Source organism: Pempheris klunzingeri, chromosome 18 (assembly GCF_042242105.1).
Source record: "Pempheris klunzingeri isolate RE-2024b chromosome 18, fPemKlu1.hap1, whole genome shotgun sequence".
Classification (NCBI taxonomy): Eukaryota; Metazoa; Chordata; class Actinopteri; order Acropomatiformes; family Pempheridae; genus Pempheris; species Pempheris klunzingeri.
Genome location: NC_092029.1, coordinates 9163963 through 9184927, shown reverse-complemented (window position 1 = coordinate 9184927; position 20965 = coordinate 9163963). Strand labels below are relative to the sequence as shown.

The window sequence follows — 20965 nt, the reverse complement described above, 5'->3', positions numbered from 1 at the left end:
GGAGCTGTAAGCACTAGTGAAAGACTGTGCCAACCCAAGAGCGAGAAGAAAGGGCCGTGGGAGAGGTACCTGCTGACTCAGGAGAGACAAGACGAGGAACTGGAGGAAGGTGGAACACACACACACACACACACAATGACTAACACATAAATAAGTATTTGCCCCACTGCACCTGCCTACAGCTAAAAATGTTAGTTTGGTTAGTTAACTCTGGTGTAGCTCATTTTGTTTAGAAAGCAAGTTATAGATTGAAAAAATCTATTAAGAAACCTCTTTTACACATTGATTTGGAAACTGGAAAAAAAGGGAGAAAAACATTCTTTCTTGTTTTCCTCCTGCTGTCCCATAAATTTAAAAGCGCAAGAGATGCTGTGCGAATTTGGTATTGTGATAAACTGCACAGCGGAAAGTCTGTAAATAAAACGTGCAGATGCATATTTTTCTTGGTGTGTGTCTTTTGATCCAGCTCCACCTATGTATGTATGAGTAAACATGAGATTTGAGGTCTGATCGCTCTCGCTGATAACTTTTTAACAGATATCCTGACTTTTTTTTCATGTAAACACTCGTTGTCATGGCAGTGCTGGTGGATTTTTAATGATATTATCTAATAAAACCAACCAAGACCACACACAGAAATGAGGGTTTTGAAAAACACTGGTCAAGCGAGAGAAGAGTCAGGGTTATTAACTGGTACTCATCTGCTTTGAGGGATTGGATTTTGTGCATGGTCAGTACAGAGGATTGATGAAATTAAAAGATTTTTTAAATTAATCCATCAGTGGCAAAACCACACACAGAAGAAAGAAGGGATGGGAAGTCATTTGCGCCTCACTGTAACAAAATCCATGACTGGATAAGAGCCAGCGGAGAGGGAGGAGTGTTATACTCACCCTACTCGAAAGTGTACAGTAAATCATTGTGGGAGTACATGTGGTGCATTTGCTCTCACAGAGAAGTTGCAATTATTTGTGTTCAGCAGTGGCGTCAATGGATGCTTCAGATCCATAGTTGGCTGACGATCCTACTGTACAGTGGGCAACTATTAGAAGTTTTGTCCTATTTCCACCACAGTTTGAATATACAGCAGAAGTACTTAAATTAGAAGATGATAAAGCGGTCCAGAATGGATGAATGGTTGTGTGAGCTGACTACCAAAAAGATATCCAGAAATTCAACGGTAAAAAACAATTCATTGTAGTTTTAATCAGAGATAATGCTGGACATGAGATCCATTGTGTGCGATTAATTCTAGTTAAGGTACTGTGACTAATAAGAAGGTGCTTTGAGAACCCTGCTATTTTTTCTCAAGCTGTTATGTCTCTCACCTGACTAGGTAACTCTTGAGGCCGCCTCCATAAGTGATGACGAGCAGCTCGGCTGACCACTGGGCGCTGGCTGTGCACTCCAGAAAGATCAGGCCCGCCACTGCACAACTGAAATCCCCAGGAAAACTCACCACCTGAATCGAGAGAGGGGTGAGAAAGAAAAGTCAACCTCGGTCTGAAAGTGACTGATGTAAATTGCGGAGGAAATACAGAAGTGAGTGTAATTATCTATCAGTTTATGCCCCCAACAAGTTTTTACAAGGACAAACAACAAAGACACATCATAACAGCAGCATTTGTTAGGAACATAAACTAGACAGAAAAAAGATTAAGGAGGAAAATGATGCAACAGGGAAGGCAGGGAGCAAAAGATAAGAGACAGAGAAAGTGAAAGAGAGACAGAAAGTGAGAGAGATGGGGGAGGTAGGGAAAATGAGCAAATTGTAATTTTTTTTCCATCCATGCATACTCTCTGTCAAATTGACTTTTTATCCTCTCCTCCAGAAATAGCAGCAAGTCACCAGTGTGTGCACTTAACAATGACAAACAACAGAGACAGTACAGCAGAGCAGGATGTGCTGGTGTAAATGCGCAGGAACACATACTGTAGATACATAACAAAGTAAAGTTGCACTGAAGGGATGAAGATCACAGACTTCGAGAGATGAGTGTGGCTGGGGAGTGTCTGCGCTCATTGTCTCTGACAGGGTGGATAGAGGAATGGGAGGAATGATGGATAGAAATGGTGGAATAATATGTAGCACACAGAGGGCATTAAAGTGTGGGGGGGGGGGGGGGGGCAGCAGATGGACTTGAAATGGCAGAGCAAAGAAAGCTGCAGAGAGACAGACAAGCGAGGATGAGAGAAACGCTAGAAGAGCGACAGAAAAGGAGGATCTGGGGAGCAGCACACGTGAAAAATTAAAGAGGAGGTGGTGGTGATGGAGGAGAAAAGAACGAGGGTCTAGGAGCAAATAGGGGAGAAGAAAGAGAGAAGAGCAGGAGAATAAGCATCAGACAATGGAGGAGGAAAGCAGGCACGGCAAACAAAGAGACCACAGTGGGTGTCTGACATGGAGACGTTTTCTTCAAAAAAAGGTGACAGGCAGCTCAAAGTGCGCAGTAAATGTGTAATACGCTGAAATAGCTCAACATGGCCTAACCAGTCTCTGGAGCCTGGACGTCTGACTCCTGATAACTGTGTCGTTGTAAAGTTACACATGCAGTTAAAATCTGCTGTGGCACATTTTCATTTTGTTGAACAAAGAAAGCTGCATTTAGCCACTTTATAAGCAGTCTGACATTACTTTCATAAAGATAGATAAAGGAAATTGTGTACATTAATTCATACTGATGTAACATTTTGTACGTGAACAAACCATATGAGGTAATACTGAAAAGAAGCTAAGTGAATGCTGGGATTTCATATGGTACGTCCAGTTATCTATAATTAGTATCAAGGCATGCACAAGGAGACACAAAGTTGTTTGATGACAGCAAAGAGCAGGGGAATGGTATGGTTACCGGAGGGATGACAAAAAGTTCGCTGCCCATGAGGTCAAAAAGGCGCACAGTGCCAGTGCTGTCGGCGTAAGCTAGCAGGGTGCAGTCATGGCTCCACGCCACTCTTCGCCACTGGGGGTTTGGGTCCTTGGGCACTGCAGCAGATCAATAAAAAAAAACGAAGGCTTGAAAGCTCACACAAACAGAGAAAAAACGACAAGAGATTCAGGGAGCTACGGATTTCTAACTGAGCCAGATGAGAAAACTCTGTGGGAATAATCCCTGGTGTTCTGTGGTGCGCCAATGATGAATACAGATGGGAGAAGAAGGATAAAGCTAATGCTATACATCAACACAGTGTGTCTAAGGACCCATCCGATTCATCTATGAAGGATAGCTAGAGTAATACATCTCAATAATTGTCTCTCAAAGACGAAGTGTGCACACTTCCACGCGTACGCTCAAGATGAGAGGGGGAGAAAGGTGGATTGAGTAAAAGAGAGGCAGAGAAAAAGGAGATCATAAATCCAGCTTTTATTGAAGTATAGGCTACTGTTTTACCAATCTGCTGGCTCAGCAATGCTGTGAGTGTAACCGTATCGCTGTTTTAAAGCACATCCCCGACTGCTGGCACTTTCTCAAGGCTTCGCTGTCATACTTCCCTCTGATAGAAGACCTGGGGCAGGCCTCTGATCCCGAATCTGTCTTGAATAACTGATTGCCCGATTATGACACTATTTAACAGCACAGGGTAAATGGGTCAAGACTATTCTTGTACAAACATGTGCACACTTTTGATGTACTGCGTACAAGAAAGCTGAGAGGAACATTTAAGTATTACGTACAATTAGATCCAACCTTTAGATTTCTGCATTGGAAAACAGTTTGAAACATAATGTGCCACCATGGGTGCTGTGTCTGCTAAGCAATAAAGTTATGAAAAGGAAGTTATGTTTTTGTTGATATCACATAACAGCGCTATTGGCGTTTATTGTATTGAATTTCTTGGCTGAGGAATGCTGCTGCAACCCCTGGTGGGCAATTCTGCAAACGAATGGAGGCGTCAGATATTGTATGACTAGAATTTTAAATGAAGAACGAAGGGAGGAGGTGGGAGGCGAGACAGACAAAGAGAGAGAGAGAGAGAATGAGAGCGAGAAACAATGAATCCGGCACCCACTGAGAGAAATAATAGCTCCCCAAATTTTAAGGCCTAAGTATCAGAGAGCACCTCACGAAGTAGGCGATTTAACACACCTCTGAGACTCGGCTGAGGAGGAGCAGACAAGAACACGGAGCCATTACGAGAGCCATAGGTACCAAGCTTCTTCTCTGTTCTCCTCTTGTTCTTTTGACTCTTTTGCTTCCTATTTCGATCTTTTTTCTATTCCACTCTCACACAGCCTCCCCTCCTATCTCGCTCCCATTATGAATTGTATACTGTATGTTGTTCCGCAGCTGAGAGGGCTCCATTTCCACATAGATGGCTTTTTTGGGGGAGCTGGAATTGAATTGAATGCTACTGTCCTGGTTTTTTTTTTTTTTTTTCTCCTCCTAGCAATGGCAGGGGCAGAAGTTGGGGAGAATTACACCCGACAATGCAACAGAAGCCTTCTATCTAAAGCCTCACAGATGCATTTATCAGAGCTCAACAGTTATGAATTATGTACGGGGGTGGGAGATGACTCCAGTGTAACGGGCACTGACAAGGGGGGAGGAGGGAAAGAGAATGAGACAGAGAGTGACACACAGGTGAGGTGTTCACGCACGGGAGGGCCATACACATCAGTGTGTGTGCAAGCAAAAAAAAAAAAAAAACACTAACGTTCACACATGCACGCTCCTCCATTAAAAGCAAATGCCATTGAAGGCAGGATCACAGCAAAATCCATTAGGACAAATCTCCGTGAAATGAAATGAAGTAAAAGAAAAATGAAAAGGAGAGATGAAATGGAATGAAAAAGAGGAGGGAGGCCGGGGTTTACACGAGCCCAGAGGCTACTGTTATCCACACTATGAACCATTAGAACAACGACCCACAATGATGGCTAGCCAGAGCAGAACAAATATAACATGAGAGAGAGGAGAGACAGAGAAGGGGTGGGAGAGATGACCAAAATGATTTACAAAAAATAAAAAATTAAAGAAAAGTAGAAGGGAGAAGGCAAGATACAAAATACTGACAAAACCCACACAACTTTAATTGTGGGCTTTTTACTGAGTTGTTTTGTTTTTGTGATTTACTTGGAGCAGTGATGTTGTGTGTGTATGAGAGAGAGAGTGAGCATATGTGCACGAAATGTGAATAAAAAAACATTCACAGAGAAAACATTGTACATTTTCTTTAAATGATCCACCATATGCGGACTTGTTGTGATAATAACTTCTGCCAAATGATTCTAATAACTTTTGTTTTTGATGGTAGGAATATGAAACAATCTCAGTGAAATTCTATTTGCTGCTTTCCGCTAATTCATCCAGTACCCTCTGGATGATTCTGGAGTGTGGGATGGTTGTTGCAGACATTTAAACCTGTATTAACTGATTTTTGCAAACAAACACAACATTGGGAAATTATCATTGGATTAATTATCATCATTATGAAATTGTTATGGTGAACATGTTTGCTAATATTAACACATCAGCAGACAAAGAAAAACATTAGCACTAATTTGGGCTGCCGTTTCTGTCCATCTGATGAACGTCACTCTCCTTTTATCTGTTTTGGTCTTCACCAACTCCTGAGGGAAACATCCACATCTTTAGTAGCTAAACTCTCCACTATGCTCACCAGCTAGTTGCCAACTGCAGGCCACTAGTTGAAACGGGGTTGACAAGAGTAGTGAGAGTGAAACAAACAATAAAGTTGTGGGCCTTAAAACTAAAACTATGAGATACAAGACACCTGAATGCTCCGCAAGAGCTGAAGGGAACTTCAGAGTTGGCTGATTATTCTCTGACACTTTGTCACTACAAATTAGCCCTTTTATGCCACACAGAGTGATTTGATCTATTGCTAACATAAACATTTAATTGGTGCAGGTTTAAGGTAATAAACTACATCAATAAGAAAGACGTCAACAGATGCTATTTTCTATTCTATTTTAACATCTTGAGCAAGTGTATTTTAGTTTATCTTGTATCATTCAAAACTTGCAGAGACTCTGGGCTTCACAATGTTTAGTGCAATTAAAACCAACACAGCAGGCCATTTTAATAGCCAATCAAACAATCAAGGCTATTTATTTTTATTAGCCACTACGAGCGTGTGTTTAATGAGTGGCAGTGTGTAGGATGAGGGTGATTATTTGTGTTTGTGTACACTGTCTCTCTCACACATTCCAATTAGCCACCGTGGTCGATATTTGTCTTTGAACCAAACTCAAAGTCGTTGTGTACGCACGTGTACACACACACACACCAAAGATACTGTAAATTAGGTCTACAGATTGATCAACACCACTACAGATGGGAAAAAAAACAGCCAATGAACTTAGAATGAAACAGTCAAAGGTGGGCTGGATAGCTGGTCTTTGTTGCTGAGACAAGAGTTTGAAGACAAACTGTCTGTGTCTGAAATCATCCCATTATTTGCTCATTCACTATAAAACAGTTTACTCTGTAGTGAGTGGTGAATTGAGATTTTCAATTCACTCATCTTCTTCAATTTTTGTTGGCACTATATAGTATATACATTTCACATTCAGAATTTAGACACTAAATTTGCACACAAATAGTGGCCAATAAACATAGTGTACTATATAGTAAGTGGAGTGATTTCAGACACAGCCTTTCAGACAGGCCACTTCTGGCTGAAGTGTTATAGTCTATTCTATTTAGGGCTGTATACAGCGATACCCCCCGCAAACAGATATTAAATACCCCTGGTCATCACACAGAAGCAGGAACAATAAATGCATTTCCAAATCCAGAATGGCACTTTTACACATGGAGATGCAGCAGCAGTGACTTGAGTGATTCATCAATAACTGTTAATTATCCCATCAGGATCGGAACAGCCCAACATGTTCCACTAATCAGTGAAATGAAATATGTTGACTGTGGCTATTAGATTGAAACATTAGTGATATGATCAGCTCTGCAAGAACACAAACATACCGGCTGAGCCCTGGACAGCCGAGAAACAGTTTAACATTAAGATGCCAGAGCACCTTTCCGGATCATTCCGGCCCACTTTAACCCCTAGCAGTAGATCTATAGGCATGTGTACGGCAGGACACTGTTTTGAATGCTTTGGCTTGTTGCTGTGATACACTAATGTTGCTGCCTATAAATACATACAAGCAAAAAGGGAGGGATGCAATTTTTTATTTTTTTCAAAACTTTTCTCCTACTCCACTGTGATATCCAACCCCTGATTATCAGCAAAAGACAAAGAAACAGAAATCAACTCAGAAATGTAAATGTTGTAATGCGTTTTGTTCAGAAAAGCCACAGCTGTTTACCTGTATGTATTTACAGGCAGCTTCGCTCAGTCCATTATGGCAGCGAAGTTCATGTACGATCTGGCGGCTAATGCAGCATTTATGTATTTATGTCTGTGTGTTCACTATTATCCTTGATCATTTAATTTGAAAATTCTTACATTGTGAAGTTTTTGTTAAACAAATATGATAAATTTTGGTATTGATTTCATGCATGACAGTAGAACACTGTTCACTGCACTGATTTCACCTATATTTTCCACACTGCACTAAACTAGTGCTGTGATCAACTTCAGACTCGACAATGCACTCCCTTGGGCCCTGAGCAGTGCACCCATCAAGTGTAAAGTTAATCATGTGAATGGTTCTAAAGATATGCACACAAATCTGAGGTTGAGAGGTTGCCAGATTGGAGAGATGATATTTGCAGTCACCTTATTGGTGATGTCAAGGTCTGCTAATGTTTTCTTTTAATTATATATTTAACATCCAAACAACTTCTCACTCAACACCTTGCATCCCCAGCCATACACCTGCTCTAGTAGGTGCAGTAGATTGGATGAATAGTAAAGAACACAGATGCATATACAAACAGAAAGAAACTCATTCCTTTATAGTTAGTTACTGACCCATTTCTATTTACATTGTGATAATTGCAGCCATATCGAGCAGTCCTAATTCTTTATTCTCTTCTCACACACACACACACAGACACAAAATCTGTCTGAGCCTGTCTATGCTCAGTACAAGGACAAACACCACAACTCTCAAAGATCAGCTTAAAAGGACAGACATACCACATTAAGGGCTACGAGCACACTCACATTACACCGACTACACTACACAACAGTACATTTATAAAGCAAATGGGGTGTTTCATCGGCTGAGCTACAGCGATTTGATGTCATTTACCATGAACTACAGAGTGTGATTGATAAAACAAAGGGGGGGGGTCTTACCCTGGCACTTCCCAATGACTGAGCCGAAGTCATCTCTCACAGACCTGAGGAGCAAACACATACACACAAAATAAGAGGGACAGGATGAATGAAAAGCAGCAGCATTACACTTCACTACAAGAATACATACACACACAAACACACACACACCTTAGCCTTATATGATCTGGCATAAGGTAAGCCACTGATAGTGTGCCAACAAAAGTAGCTCAGTGGATCAAGTTCAAGACAGGACCTTGAGAGTACGCAGTGTTTCTTAACAGAGCTCAATAGACAAGGCCTTGAGCTGACTTAACACCCACTCACACCATCTAATGCTATGAAGCAAGGCCATAAAACACTTTGTGATTAAACAACAGTGGTGTGAACAAAGGATGAAGGAGAAACCCATTATATTAAGATGGAGCATAAGTGGAGAGACTTGATTGCTCTCAGTTATATCAGGTCAACGAAAACAGAGTTTTGACTGTAGTGAACAGCAGAAACATATTGATATGTGCATGAAAATGACTTCCAATTACACAAAGGGTCAAGATGGAAACAGTCATTTGGGCCAAAGCTTCATATAGTTGAATTTGCCTCTTGTTACCCTCTGGAAAGCAAAACACATTTGTCTACCTGCTTGTATACCTGCTATTGATTTTCACTTCAATTTTGCTCCTTTGAAAGTATTACATAGTGTCAATGGAGCACATTGCTGAGTGAGAGCCTTTTCTCTGTGTAAGGGGGAAATTGGATGGTGTCTGAAATAATTACAACCACTCAAAATGAGCGCAAACATACTCATGCGTATGTATGCATTGGACACACACACACACACACACACACACATACGCGAAAACATTAAGGGAGCACTGGTATTTTCAAATTGTTAGCAATAATTTCATGTTGCCTGAAGTATCAACTGAGTGCCACAAAATAACATTGACTCAAATATTTTTATTATAGCTGACTGCATTGTTACTGATTGTAAAAAAAAAAACTTAATTCTTCAGACATAGCCAAGACTGCGGCTCTTGTGATGTGATAAATCACCCCATTAATTAACAGGCTCTCTATCACTCGCACACACAGACGGAGTGCCTCAAACAGTGGGATACAGTTCAATAATTACCTAATCTCCACACACTGGTCCTGAACCACTGCCAGCAGTTTGCCATTACTGTGGAGGAAACAAGAGAGTGGTCAGGAATGAACAAGAGGAGCAAACGGGGGGGGAAAGACATGAACAAATGTCATTACGGCTGAAAAAAGTTGGAGATGAAATGAAGACCATCTAGGGTGATTAAGACGCAGTACCTGCGCCAATGAAAAAGAGAATGTTTGTGTATGTGAGAGTGGGTCTACTAGGGCGGTTTGGATGGAGAAGAGATAAAGACGCTATTAGAGGCCACGTTACACAGCTTAAAGAGAGGGGACACAATAATGATTGGGACCATTAAAAAGAGCAAAGGTGATTTCAGAGGGGATGAAATGGGGTAGAAAGGTTTAAGGGCAGACAGAAACAAAATGGAAGGATCAAGCACGTCAAACTAATGGGCATCCGCAACATCATTTGATCACGCTTAACACTGTCTTACATGGCTGAATCAATAGCCAATTAAAAACCTCCTTTCTACTTTGTTTGTTGTAATGAGTAAAATTAAAAGATTGGTTGAGGGGATACGGAACAGGGAGAGAAAACCAGAGGAGGGGAAAGGCTTAGTGCATGCCAGCAACAAAATATTCCACATTCAGGTATCGATCACAAATAGTGTGCAAGAGTGTGCAAGAGTGTGCAAGAGTGTGTGTGTGTGTGTGTGTGTGTGTGTTGCACCTTGCAAGCACCAGCTGCCAGTTGATCTGCTTGTTTGCCAAACGGACCAGACCAAGGGGCAGAGATGAGCTGGAGGGGCTGAGGTTTACAGAATGAAACAAACAAAACATTGGAAAATGAAAAACCACATCAAAAACATTAATACCTGCTAAACCAGGGCCGTTTTTACAAAGTGTCCTATCTTTCTACTAGGAGACCTTCTAAAAGAGGTTACAGGTTCCAACCAAAGAGTGTCCTCTTAAGAGCTGTTCACAAAGCTGCTGGGCACAACTCTATTTGATGGACTGAGACAACTCCCGGGATAAAAAATAAACCATCAGGGATGACATGCGTAGGAGTGTAAACAGGAAATAGAGTAATAGTAATGTAAAGCTCAATATAAATTAAACAATAATTTGCATTAAACATCAAATTGAAATTAATTGATTTAGAAATAAAATCAAATTAACTGGAATTAATCAAAATCAAATCAAACTAATATTAAGTTAAATACAAAGCTATTCAAAATCATTCTAATTCCAGAAAATTCAAAATTCAAACAAATTGAAATCAAATTAATAATTTATATAAATTCAACCGAATAACATTAAAAATTCAATAGTTCAATGATTCAAATGAAATTGTATTGATAGTTTGAGGAATAAGGAGGAATAATGGTCACAGTCAGCTCAGATATTTCAGCATAGCAAATTGCATTTTCCAAGCATCCAAGTGGTGTTTACAAACTGCAATCTGACTCTTACTATCTTACCCACCATGAAATATGCTTTTAAAAGTTCACTATCACTGTATTATTGTATTAAACTATTGTGTTTTTGGGCTACGTGAAAATTGCACGTGGAAGGCAGTCTGCCCACTGCGTTTGATTATATTCAAAAAAATTCCTGATCCTTATCTTATCTACAAAAAAAAGAAGGAGAGCTAAGAGACAGACATGGCCAGAGGAGTTCTTAAATATTTAGCAAGGTTATTGATGGAGCTGGATAACCACATGCTGAGAGGATAAGCAGGCCTTGGTGATGGGGCATTACAGAATCCACAGCAGCCCACAGCTAGTCGTCTGTTAACACATTACAACACATACTGTGTAGTAAGAGCAGGGAGAACCAAGTAAGTATTTTAAGATTCACAGTCATCTTGAATAGAGGATAGTGTCTATGTCTATTATGTGCTGTAAATTTTCAGAAATTACAGATCAACTATGCCTAGCTGGTCTCTGTAAAAGTGAAATACATAATATATAAACTTTCCCTTTAATCTGAATTTAATCTGTTTTAAGAAAACCAAATTTAAAATTAAAGATTACCATTCAGTCCCTTCATGGCATAAAGTAATGTTCCACACAGTATAACATTCAACTATTTAAAATAAGCCTTTTTACAGGATTAGCATTAAGGGAACAAGTTACAGCTGTCTGTTGTTATTTATATATATCTGAATGCGAGGTCGTATCTAAAGGCTTAATTTTATGGAATAACCGAACTAGTAGATATGGCTGTAATTGAATTAAACAACACATCTGATAATGTCGAATTCAGGAAAAAGAATTCAGGAAAGAATTTCATTTCCTAAGATTCAGATTTTTTCTAAGCGCATAAATAGTGGTCCTTTCACTAAATTTCCTTAGTAAGTGCCTGAAAAATGAAACTAAAAGTCATACAGATGCTTACAGTTTGATGTAGTCAAACATGTTTTAAGCCAACAAATCACACAACTAATAATCACTATGAACCACAGTTTCAGGCAGCATGTCACTCCTTTATATTGGTGAAATAAATCTAAGTCATGTACAAGTTAGGCCAGGCAGCCCTCCCCGTCAGCACAATAATGATGAACTTACCTGTACCACAAGTAGTGCAAGATTAAGCGGAACGGCCCTGTAAGAAATGTATCACTGTTAATAGGCACAACAACGATATAGTCATATATCATTGATTATTGTAAATGCCATCTCTCAATCTAAATCAAGATCAGAGACTAGGATCAGAGCATAATTTCTGAAGCTGGAGGGAATATAGCGTCTTCCTCAAGGACATACAGGTGCTAAAAATCAGTCTCTTTACCCTGATCCATACAAAGCTACAGCTCCTGCGAGGAGCAATGACTGCCAGGTGGAACACTCATAACGACATAATCTTGATTGTCTGCTGATCTAATGATCAAGATCTGACTGACCTGATTTATTACATAATTTCTTATCTGGCATGCTAAGCCATCTGTGGGAGATATGTAGATGTTATCTATCCTCTAATTCACACAGAATAAACTGCAGTAACCTCAAATATAATTCTGTACAAAAAACGTCTTCAGTGAGCACTCCCAATAGTTACTGCTGTCTTTAAGGATGCTGAAGTTAAGAGCAAACACAAATAATTTGTAAAAAAAAAAAAAAAAAAAAAAGGTCAGGGCCATGTGTCAGTGGCTTAATATTATTGTAGAGAAGTAAAATTGCCCCTTTCAACATACTTAGCATCACAACTAGGCTACAAAAAGAAAAAATTCTTACCAGTCAATGCTTTTGCAACAAGTGAGGTGTCGTGCTCCTTGTTGCCTCGCAACTGCAAATGTTAGAAAGTGACAAGTGAGCCTCTCATTCACTTTATTTCCTCCAGTGGTGTCGGAGTCATCACTAATTCTTTGTTAACACTGAACTTCAAATAGCAGCGCCTTGGATAAGTTTTCTTCCTGTTGCTACGGTAACTTAATTAATGTATTAGTTTCAAAGTTAGTCTAGCAGCTACATACTTTGGGGCTCGCTAGCTAATTTCCAGAGCAAAATATGGATGTTGTCTTGTGAATAGGACTTATCTGCCCATTCCACCAGTGATTATGATGCAAAATGAAAACTAAACTATGTGCCAATGTGATATGAGAATATGAGAATTTAGCTATCAATGTAACTGTGATTGTGCTACGTGGCTTTGAGTGGCTAACCCCATGGAACTGATTAGAGTTGAATTTCGGGGGGCATTTTTATAAATAAATGCTCACATACGACATTGAAAACTAGCAAAATGAAAGTCTGACTAACCTGAGTGTCTGTCTCCGGTGGCCATTCAGTAATGACAAGTAAATCATATAAAATGTTTTCATCTTCGCCTTCAATTAGGCTTTCATCCGCCATATTTACCTAAAGCAGCTGTCAAAAGTCTACGGAAAGCAGCACAGGACAAAATATACCAGAGCACTCGCGTTTGGACACATTAACTAGGTCTTCGAAAAAGCTTTTTTATATATGATTTTAAATCTAATAATACAGACATATGTGCCCCTGTAGTTCACGAGGCAAGCTATGTGTGTTATACAAAACATAACATTAAATATTGTATTTTATGAACTAATTCAATACCCGGAACCAATGACACAATAGGGTGGGCCACACCGGTCCGTTAAACGAGTTGCACCGAGCCGAACATTCTAAACACGCTACATCCGTTGCACTCGTAGCAGCAATAATGGCAGCGTTTTCTGGTAAGCATTTCTTCTTTGCACTGCATTATGATGATGTCGCATTCGTATTTTACTTAAACAACTTTTAAAAGCTACAAATAATATACTGAGTCATTCAATTTTGTTTCACAGAAATGGGCGTTATGGCCGAAATCGCGCAGGCTGTGGAAGAGCTGGACTGGCTGTAAGTGCTTGCATGACGTGCACTTCAATATTGCTAAATCATGCCCATACTGTGATACTGACCATATTGTTGTAACCTGCTGATGTGACAGTTGACACTGAATTGGTTTATGTCAATCGTTAATATTCAGGCTACCAACTGACATCCAGTCAGAGTCCATTCCCCTTATTCTTGGTGGAGGAGATGTACTTATGGTGAGTCTGTATCTCTGTTTGTCACAGATACTAAATTTGCAAACTGCAAGTGTTACGCCTTATTTTCTGTTCTCTTTAGGCAGCAGAAACTGGCAGTGGGAAGACAGGTGTAAGTACTTGACAGCCACACATTTTTAAAATACAACTTAAACTCTGCAGTGTGCCATCAATAGTCATCAATCATTTTGATCCTCAGGCCTTTAGTATCCCAGTGATCCAGATTGTGTATGAGACTCTGAAGGACCAGCAGGAGGGCAAGAAGGGCAAAGCCTCTATCAAGACCGGGGGAGCCAGTGAGACCACTTACATATTACTTGTTTGATTTGCTGGCTAATACATGTCCATAACAGACCTAGTGGGACCAGTGTCTTACATGAGGATCCATTATAATAGAAAGAAATATGAAAGCAGTGGATTGTGCTCTGCAGATTTAACCTGCTTTGTTTCTTTGTTTTGACTCAGTTTTCAACAATTGGCAGATGAACCCTTATGACCGCAGTGCAGCCTTTGGTGAGAGGAAAAAATATGTTTGTCCTGTTAGACGGCTTTGTTGAATACTCTATTATGATTGGTCATATATAGCCTTCTGTGGTCTGGTATTTATATGTTGAAAGCTGTTGTTATGTATATAAGACTGTTTCTGTGGATGCAGTTCTGATAGCAGAAGCAATAAATCTCTTTTAGATTAATAAAATCACTTAAATCTATATATTATGTCAACTTATTGATTTTTTGGGGGGGGGGGGGGATGATTAGATTGCTCTGCGTCATCCTGTCGAGGTTCATTTTGCAATAATGACCGACTCACTGTATATTATCCTTTACATGTAAGATTCCACTGTGCGAAAGTTTCACTTTTTGCTTTTACCTGTACAGCAATAGGTCCAGATGGATTGTGCTGCCAGAGCAGGGAGTTTAAAGAGTGGCACGGCTGCCGCTCTACAAAAGCTGTCACCAAAGGTAAGTAGTCAACACAAAGTTGAATCCCCTTCATGCTACACACACATAGAGCATATAAACAGATAATAAAATTTACAATAGAACAAGATAAAATACAATCTGTACAGTTATTTATGCACATGTATGAATATACGCGCCATGGAAACCAAATATTGCTTTTATAGTCTTATGATCATTTACTTCCTTGCTATTGTTACCTGTCCTTCTGTCTTTCTGTGTCCAGGGAAGTATTACTATGAGGTGACCTGCCATGACCAGGGTCTGTGTCGCATTGGCTGGTCCACCAGTCAGGCAGCCCTGGACTTGGGTATGCTTCTCTACTCTTCAGTCTCCATGCTGCAGACAGCTGAAATAAATAGTCTCAACAGAACAAGAATTCAATCTTCCTTTTTTTTTTCTTTCCAGGAACTGATAAGTACGGTTTTGGTTTTGGTGGGACTGGAAAGAAATCCAACAACAAGCAGTTTGACAGCTATGGAGAGGTAACAGTTAATGAATTACAATGCAATTCAATTGTGAGGATAATTTTCAAACATGTTTAGTCTTTGTTATCTTGTCTCTTTACAGGAGTTTACCATGCATGACTATATTGGCTGCTACCTGGATCTAGACAAGAGCCAGATCTCCTTCTCTAAAAATGGTGCTGTTATGGCTGCTATTATCATGGTTAGGTTAGAAATCTAGTGTTTATGGTAAATGGCAATGTTACTCATTTTTTGTATCTTTCTCTCTGTGTTCTTCCAGGAAACGACCTGGGTGTGGCTTTTGACATCCCTCAACATACGAAGAGTCAGCCTTTCTTTGCCTCCTGCGTGCTCAAGGTACCACACCGAAATGGAAACAAACCTAGCAGGGGGCTGATTTACGCCATACAAATGACTCTTTTCTTTATCTGTCTGCCAGAATGCAGAGCTGAAGTTCAACTTTGGAGGAGAAGACTTTAAATACGCCCCAAAGAGCGGTTTTGTTGCCCTGAACCAGGCACCAGAGGCTCACGCAGTCAAATCCTCTCAGACAGGTGTGTGGATGCAACCTCATTTCAGGTGCAGCAAGAACCTTTAGTGAAATGAAACGCAAAAATCTACAATATACACTTTTATAGAAGCAGAGAAAACGCATTGCTTCCTAAATGCCCCATTTTCCTTGACCTGTTTTTAAGAAGATACAAGAGCTACATTTTTGCCATTATTGATATGCTTATGAAACTACGCCACTAAAACAATGCTTTTGGCACATTCCAGTGTTGGATAGCTGTCTCTATTATGTGTTTCTGCAGGCAGCGCCAAAGTGAGTCAGGTGAAAGCCTCATCCAACGCACCCAAAGCCCTGATCATCGAGCCATCTAAAGAATTGGCTGAACAAACCCTCAACAACATCAAGCAGTTTAAAAAATATGTGGATAACCCCAAACTCAGGTATGACCGCACAGCGCTGGTATTGACATCGGTTGGCATAAATACCATAAAACCATGACGTGCAGAAGATGCTCATGTTCTTCCTTTTCAAAATTTTGTTTAATGCCAGCAGGTGGAGCCAATGCTTAATTATAGATATAGATGTGAATATCAGGATCAAAATCAGGTTTATTGCAAAGTAGGTTTTCACACACAAGGAATTTTCTTTGCTATATTGGTGCAACATTAGCAAGTAGAAAATCTAGAAATTATAAAGGAAATGCTGCAGGACAAGAAGTATTGACAATGAGATATGAAGAAAGGAGGGAAGGGGATGGGGTGAGGTTTCTTGTGTAATCCACAACCTTCTCCACTGAGCTCTAACTTGCTCTGACTGCACTAGGTCACCAGAGGGCCAAGCTTACTGTACTGCTTCTGACCTGTTTTCTCTGTAGGTAAACTGCAGGCTGCTGACTACAGACACATGACGTGTCTTTAGTGTGGTGTTAAAGAGGTCTGCCAACACCAGAGAAAGCACAGTGCTCTTGGGTGGATGGAGACACACTGTTGTGAATCACCCCTGCTGTATACTCCAGAGTGTCGGTAGCGGCCCTGAAAACATCGTAGTCAGTACAGTAACGGTGTAATAGAGATGCAGAATGTTTTTCTTTTATAGATGGCATTCAATGAAATATGGGGAGGTCATGGCTGAGACTTTCTTTTGTTAAAGTCACAAAAAGAGGATAATAGAGTAAGGATTTTCCACGCCATTCACAGTATCTGGTCCCCTGTCACATTGTTGCACCAGTCAGCGTTAGTGTAGAAACACATTTCTCCACCTTTCGTCTTGCAAAGTTCCATGTGGCTCTAATGTAATTTATCAATCTGTCGCTTCAGAGAGCTGCTGGTGATTGGTGGTGTGGCTGCCAAAGAGCAGCTGGCGGCTCTGGAACAGGGGGTACGTGTCATATATTGTCTCCAAACAATTATTTAATTTAGTTTTCTGTCCAATACAGTTGAAACAGTTTTACCTAACAGATGTCATGTTTGCTCTTCTTGTCCCTTTGCCTGGTTTTCCTGTCCTGTTTTTTTTTTTTTTTTTGGTTTTTTTCCCACTTCAATTAGGTTGACATCGTGGTGGGAACACCTGGCAGACTGGATGACCTCATATCCACTGGGAAGCTCAGTCTGTCCCAAGTCCGCTTTCTAGTGATGGATGAGTGTGTATGTAAAACACATCTAGAGTATCTTAATAACTCCTAGGTCCTGTTACATCAGGAAACATTGTTTTTTTTGTTTGTTTTTTAACAGCCCATAAAGCACAAATGCATTTTTAATGGTCCAACTTCATAGCACAACAATCCCTGAAGTCCCTTACCATTTGTCTTTCCATCTCTCAGGATGGCCTACTGTCTGCAGGCTATACAGACTTTATCAACAGGATCCATAACCAAATCCCTCAGGTCACCTCTGACGGCAAGAGACTGCAGGTAACACTTAAGATAAATTGCATGGGTGACGATAAACATTTTACTGCAACTTGAAACCACTTAAAACGATAATAAAGACCCAAAACAATATGCCTAAACCACAGTCAGAGCGGTTGGAGTCTGCTTTCTGCTTTTTTTTTTTTGTTTGTTTTTTTTAAATATATATGTGGTATAAATGGATTAAATAAAGCTTTAAACAAAGCCCTCTGGTGCTCACCAGCTATCGAAGCAAGTTGCACATCAGATTAGATTTCAACTCCTCATTTACTCCTTCATTCATAGCTATTTGTGACTGTAGACCGTGTTCACACACCGGAGAGTGATTTGCAGGCATTAGTAGTTTAATCAATATCTTCATCTTATTTTCCAGGTGATTGTGTGTTCAGCCACGCTGCACTCCTTTGACGTAAAGAAGTTGTCTGAGCGCATCATGCACTTTCCCACTTGGGTTGACCTGAAGGGAGAGGACTCTGTTCCCGAGACCGTCCACCACGTAGTGGTGCCTGTCAACCCTAAGAGCGACCATCTCTGGGAGCGTCTGGGCAAGAACCACATCCGGGTGAGTCCAGCAGATTTGCTTTGCAAGGATTGAGAACTTTTTTTTTTTTTTTTTTAGACCTGCATGTGTCCTTTTCCTCTGTTTAGATTAATGTGTTGACAGATTTTTCTCTTGTTTGGTTTTGCTTTGGATAGACTGATGAAGTCCATGCCAAAGATAACACCAGACCAGGAGCCAATTCTGCAGGTAAGAGGCAGCACAGTTGGATTGGACCATTAGATTGCTGTTTTTTCTCTCATTGATGGACACCACACACATATATTGACATTTCCCTTCTGCAAATGGTCACTACTAAGGATTCTAAACAAAAATGTGTATGTGTGCATTTTAGAAATGTGGTCTGAAGCCATCAAGGTGCTGAAGGGCGAATACACAGTGAAGGCCATCAAAGAGCACAAGATGGACCAGGCCATAATCTTCTGTCGCACCAAGATCGATTGTGACAACATGGAACAGTATTTCATCCAGCAAGGAGGAGGTAGGAAGCATGAAGCACCACTGAGACTTTTCAGCCATCCCTGGACAGGCGTTTTAAAAGTGGGAACAGTCCATTTCCTTGATAAAATCCGAATCCTCCCTCACTGTTAGTTTCTTTTGTTTAGGTCCAGACAGTAAAGGTCACCAGTTATCCTGTGTTTGTCTCCATGGTGATCGAAAGCCCAATGAGCGGAAAAATAACCTGGAGCGCTTCAAGGTAAACGGACAACAGCTAAATGATCCCCTTTTTTCCCCAAAGTACAACCAGTCTGTAGGTGTTGGAAGATCTTCTTGTGTTTTCAGAGAAAAGAAGTGAGGCTCTTGATCTGCACTGATGTAGCTGCCAGAGGAATTGACATCCACGGTGTTCCTTATGGTAAAAATATCCCATTTCCAATGTTAAGCTTTCACCTCCAATACATCTTTCTAAATGCTGGTTATATGCAGTATTCATTACAAAGGAATATTTTACTGTATTTTGTACACACTGTACACTGTCACAACTCTCATCTTTTCCTCCAGTGATTAATGTCACCCTACCAGATGAGAAGCAGAACTATGTCCATCGTATCGGCAGAGTTGGAAGAGCCGAGAGGTGAGAGCTGACATGCTCGAAAATAGCGGATTTTCTGTAATAGGGCTTGGTGAAAGTTCTTATTTTCTTTTGTTATCATATGGTTTTGTTTTAAATGTACATTGATGCGATTCATCTTAAAGACAATAAATGGTAATACTGACTCCTTTCTTTTTAACTTACAGAATGGGACTGGCCATCTCCTTGGTTGCCATGGAAAAGGAGAAGGTATGGTGGATGATAGAAATACAGTCGTAATTTGAACTTGGCGTAATATTAGAAAATGGGTTGAAATAAATCTTGCCATGTGTTCAGGTGTGGTACCACGTTTGTGCGAACCGAGGCAGGGGCTGCTACAACACCCGTCTTAAGGAGGATGGAGGTTGCACCATCTGGTACAACGAGAAAGAGGTGAACAAAGATACACACACACACACAAACTTCATCAAGTTGAGGCAGAAATTAAAATTTGAAACACGGTACCCTGTCTGTTTCAACAGAGGGCTTTTTAAATGATTTGATGAGCAACAGATCCATTCACACCCTTCTGTTGTGTGGATGTTGTGTCGGGTGTAAAATCTAATACATTCATGATGAAACCCTAGTGAGCAGTAATTTTGGAAGCACTGACGGCTCAAGCACTCGCACACGTTAGTTTATGATACAATAAATTCTACTTGTGTCTCTTTCCCCTGATCACAGCTGCTGTCAGAGATCGAGGAGCATCTAAAGTGCACCATCACACAGTGTGAGCCAGACATCAAAGTCCCAGTGGATGATTTTGATGGAAAAGTCACCTATGGTCAGCGCAGGGCATTGGGAGGTATGTATTCTAGTGACTGTTGACTGGGCGTGAGCATGTTGAATATTTTTAGCCATACTTGGCTTCAAGAATAGTTAACCTGTGGCTAAACATATGTATTATACTCACTGCTTTGGTGTTCATCTTGACTAGTAAACCTGTTGTGCTTGATCAGGTGGAAGCTACAAGGGTCACGTGGATGTTCTGGCACCAACAGTCCAGGAGCTGGCAAACCTCGAGAGAGAAGCCCAATCTTCCTTCCTCCACCTGGGATACCTGCCAAATCAGCTCTTCCGAGCATTCTGAAGACACCTTAACCAGCACAATACTGTAGGACGCTGATACAAAATTAAGAAAATAATACATTTTCACATGTTGCGCCAATAGGACGTTTCATTTCCACCCAGACTTAAACTCCTAACTCATAATTTACATGAAATGTAGAATAAAATGTGTTAAAATGCCAGCATTGCATTGGGTATGCCTAATTTCTGTGCGTTCTGCATCCAGAGGATAACCAGACTCCTGATTTCCGTCTGTCTGCTGTAATTTCTCCTCTGAACTTTAAGTTTAGAACTTGTGTTTTGTAAGTTGTCAGCATGTAGGCATGTTGAAACTGCCCTCCTTATTTTGAGGGCCTTCACTGCCCTGCTTGCAAGAATATTACAGAACATAATCCTTGATAACTACTAATAACACTATTGCAAATCTTAATTTGTTGGATTTTTTGTTTGTTTGGTTTTTTCCCTGACTGATTCCCTGTAAAGTAATTGGCTAAAAAGTAATCTTTTCTGAAATAAACAGCGGTAGCCTGCTCAGTTTGGTTTTGT

General features: G+C 40.4%; 2 protein-coding genes across 2 annotated transcripts in view; one reads left to right on the top strand and one right to left on the bottom strand.

The window, feature by feature from the left end:
- The window catches only part of nbas (NBAS subunit of NRZ tethering complex), a 150286-nt gene extending 137111 nt beyond the window's left edge, over positions 1-13175 (bottom strand). Inside the window, exons 1-8 of the mRNA XM_070849214.1 lie at positions 13083-13175; positions 12558-12609; positions 11892-11928; positions 10052-10129; positions 9350-9397; positions 8236-8279; positions 2853-2986; positions 1329-1462 (exon numbers count right to left, since the gene is read on the bottom strand). Coding sequence (XP_070705315.1) covers positions 1329-1462; positions 2853-2986; positions 8236-8279; positions 9350-9397; positions 10052-10129; positions 11892-11928; positions 12558-12609; positions 13083-13175 — 620 coding nt within the window. The remainder of the gene's footprint in view (positions 1-1328; positions 1463-2852; positions 2987-8235; positions 8280-9349; positions 9398-10051; positions 10130-11891; positions 11929-12557; positions 12610-13082) is intronic.
- Positions 13176-13491: 316 nt separating this feature from the next.
- On the top strand, positions 13492-20965 carry ddx1 (DEAD (Asp-Glu-Ala-Asp) box helicase 1). Its single transcript, XM_070849005.1, has 26 exons — positions 13492-13522; positions 13634-13685; positions 13816-13879; positions 13959-13988; positions 14076-14172; positions 14342-14389; positions 14756-14839; positions 15063-15146; positions 15245-15321; positions 15407-15479; positions 15584-15660; positions 15743-15857; positions 16116-16254; positions 17131-17191; positions 17359-17457; positions 17634-17723; positions 18094-18282; positions 18417-18468; positions 18614-18760; positions 18885-18976; positions 19063-19135; positions 19282-19354; positions 19519-19561; positions 19649-19744; positions 20036-20156; positions 20311-20965. Exons 1-26 carry the CDS (start codon positions 13507-13509, stop codon positions 20439-20441), a joined length of 2223 nt encoding a protein of 740 aa, XP_070705106.1. The 5' UTR covers positions 13492-13506; the 3' UTR covers positions 20442-20965.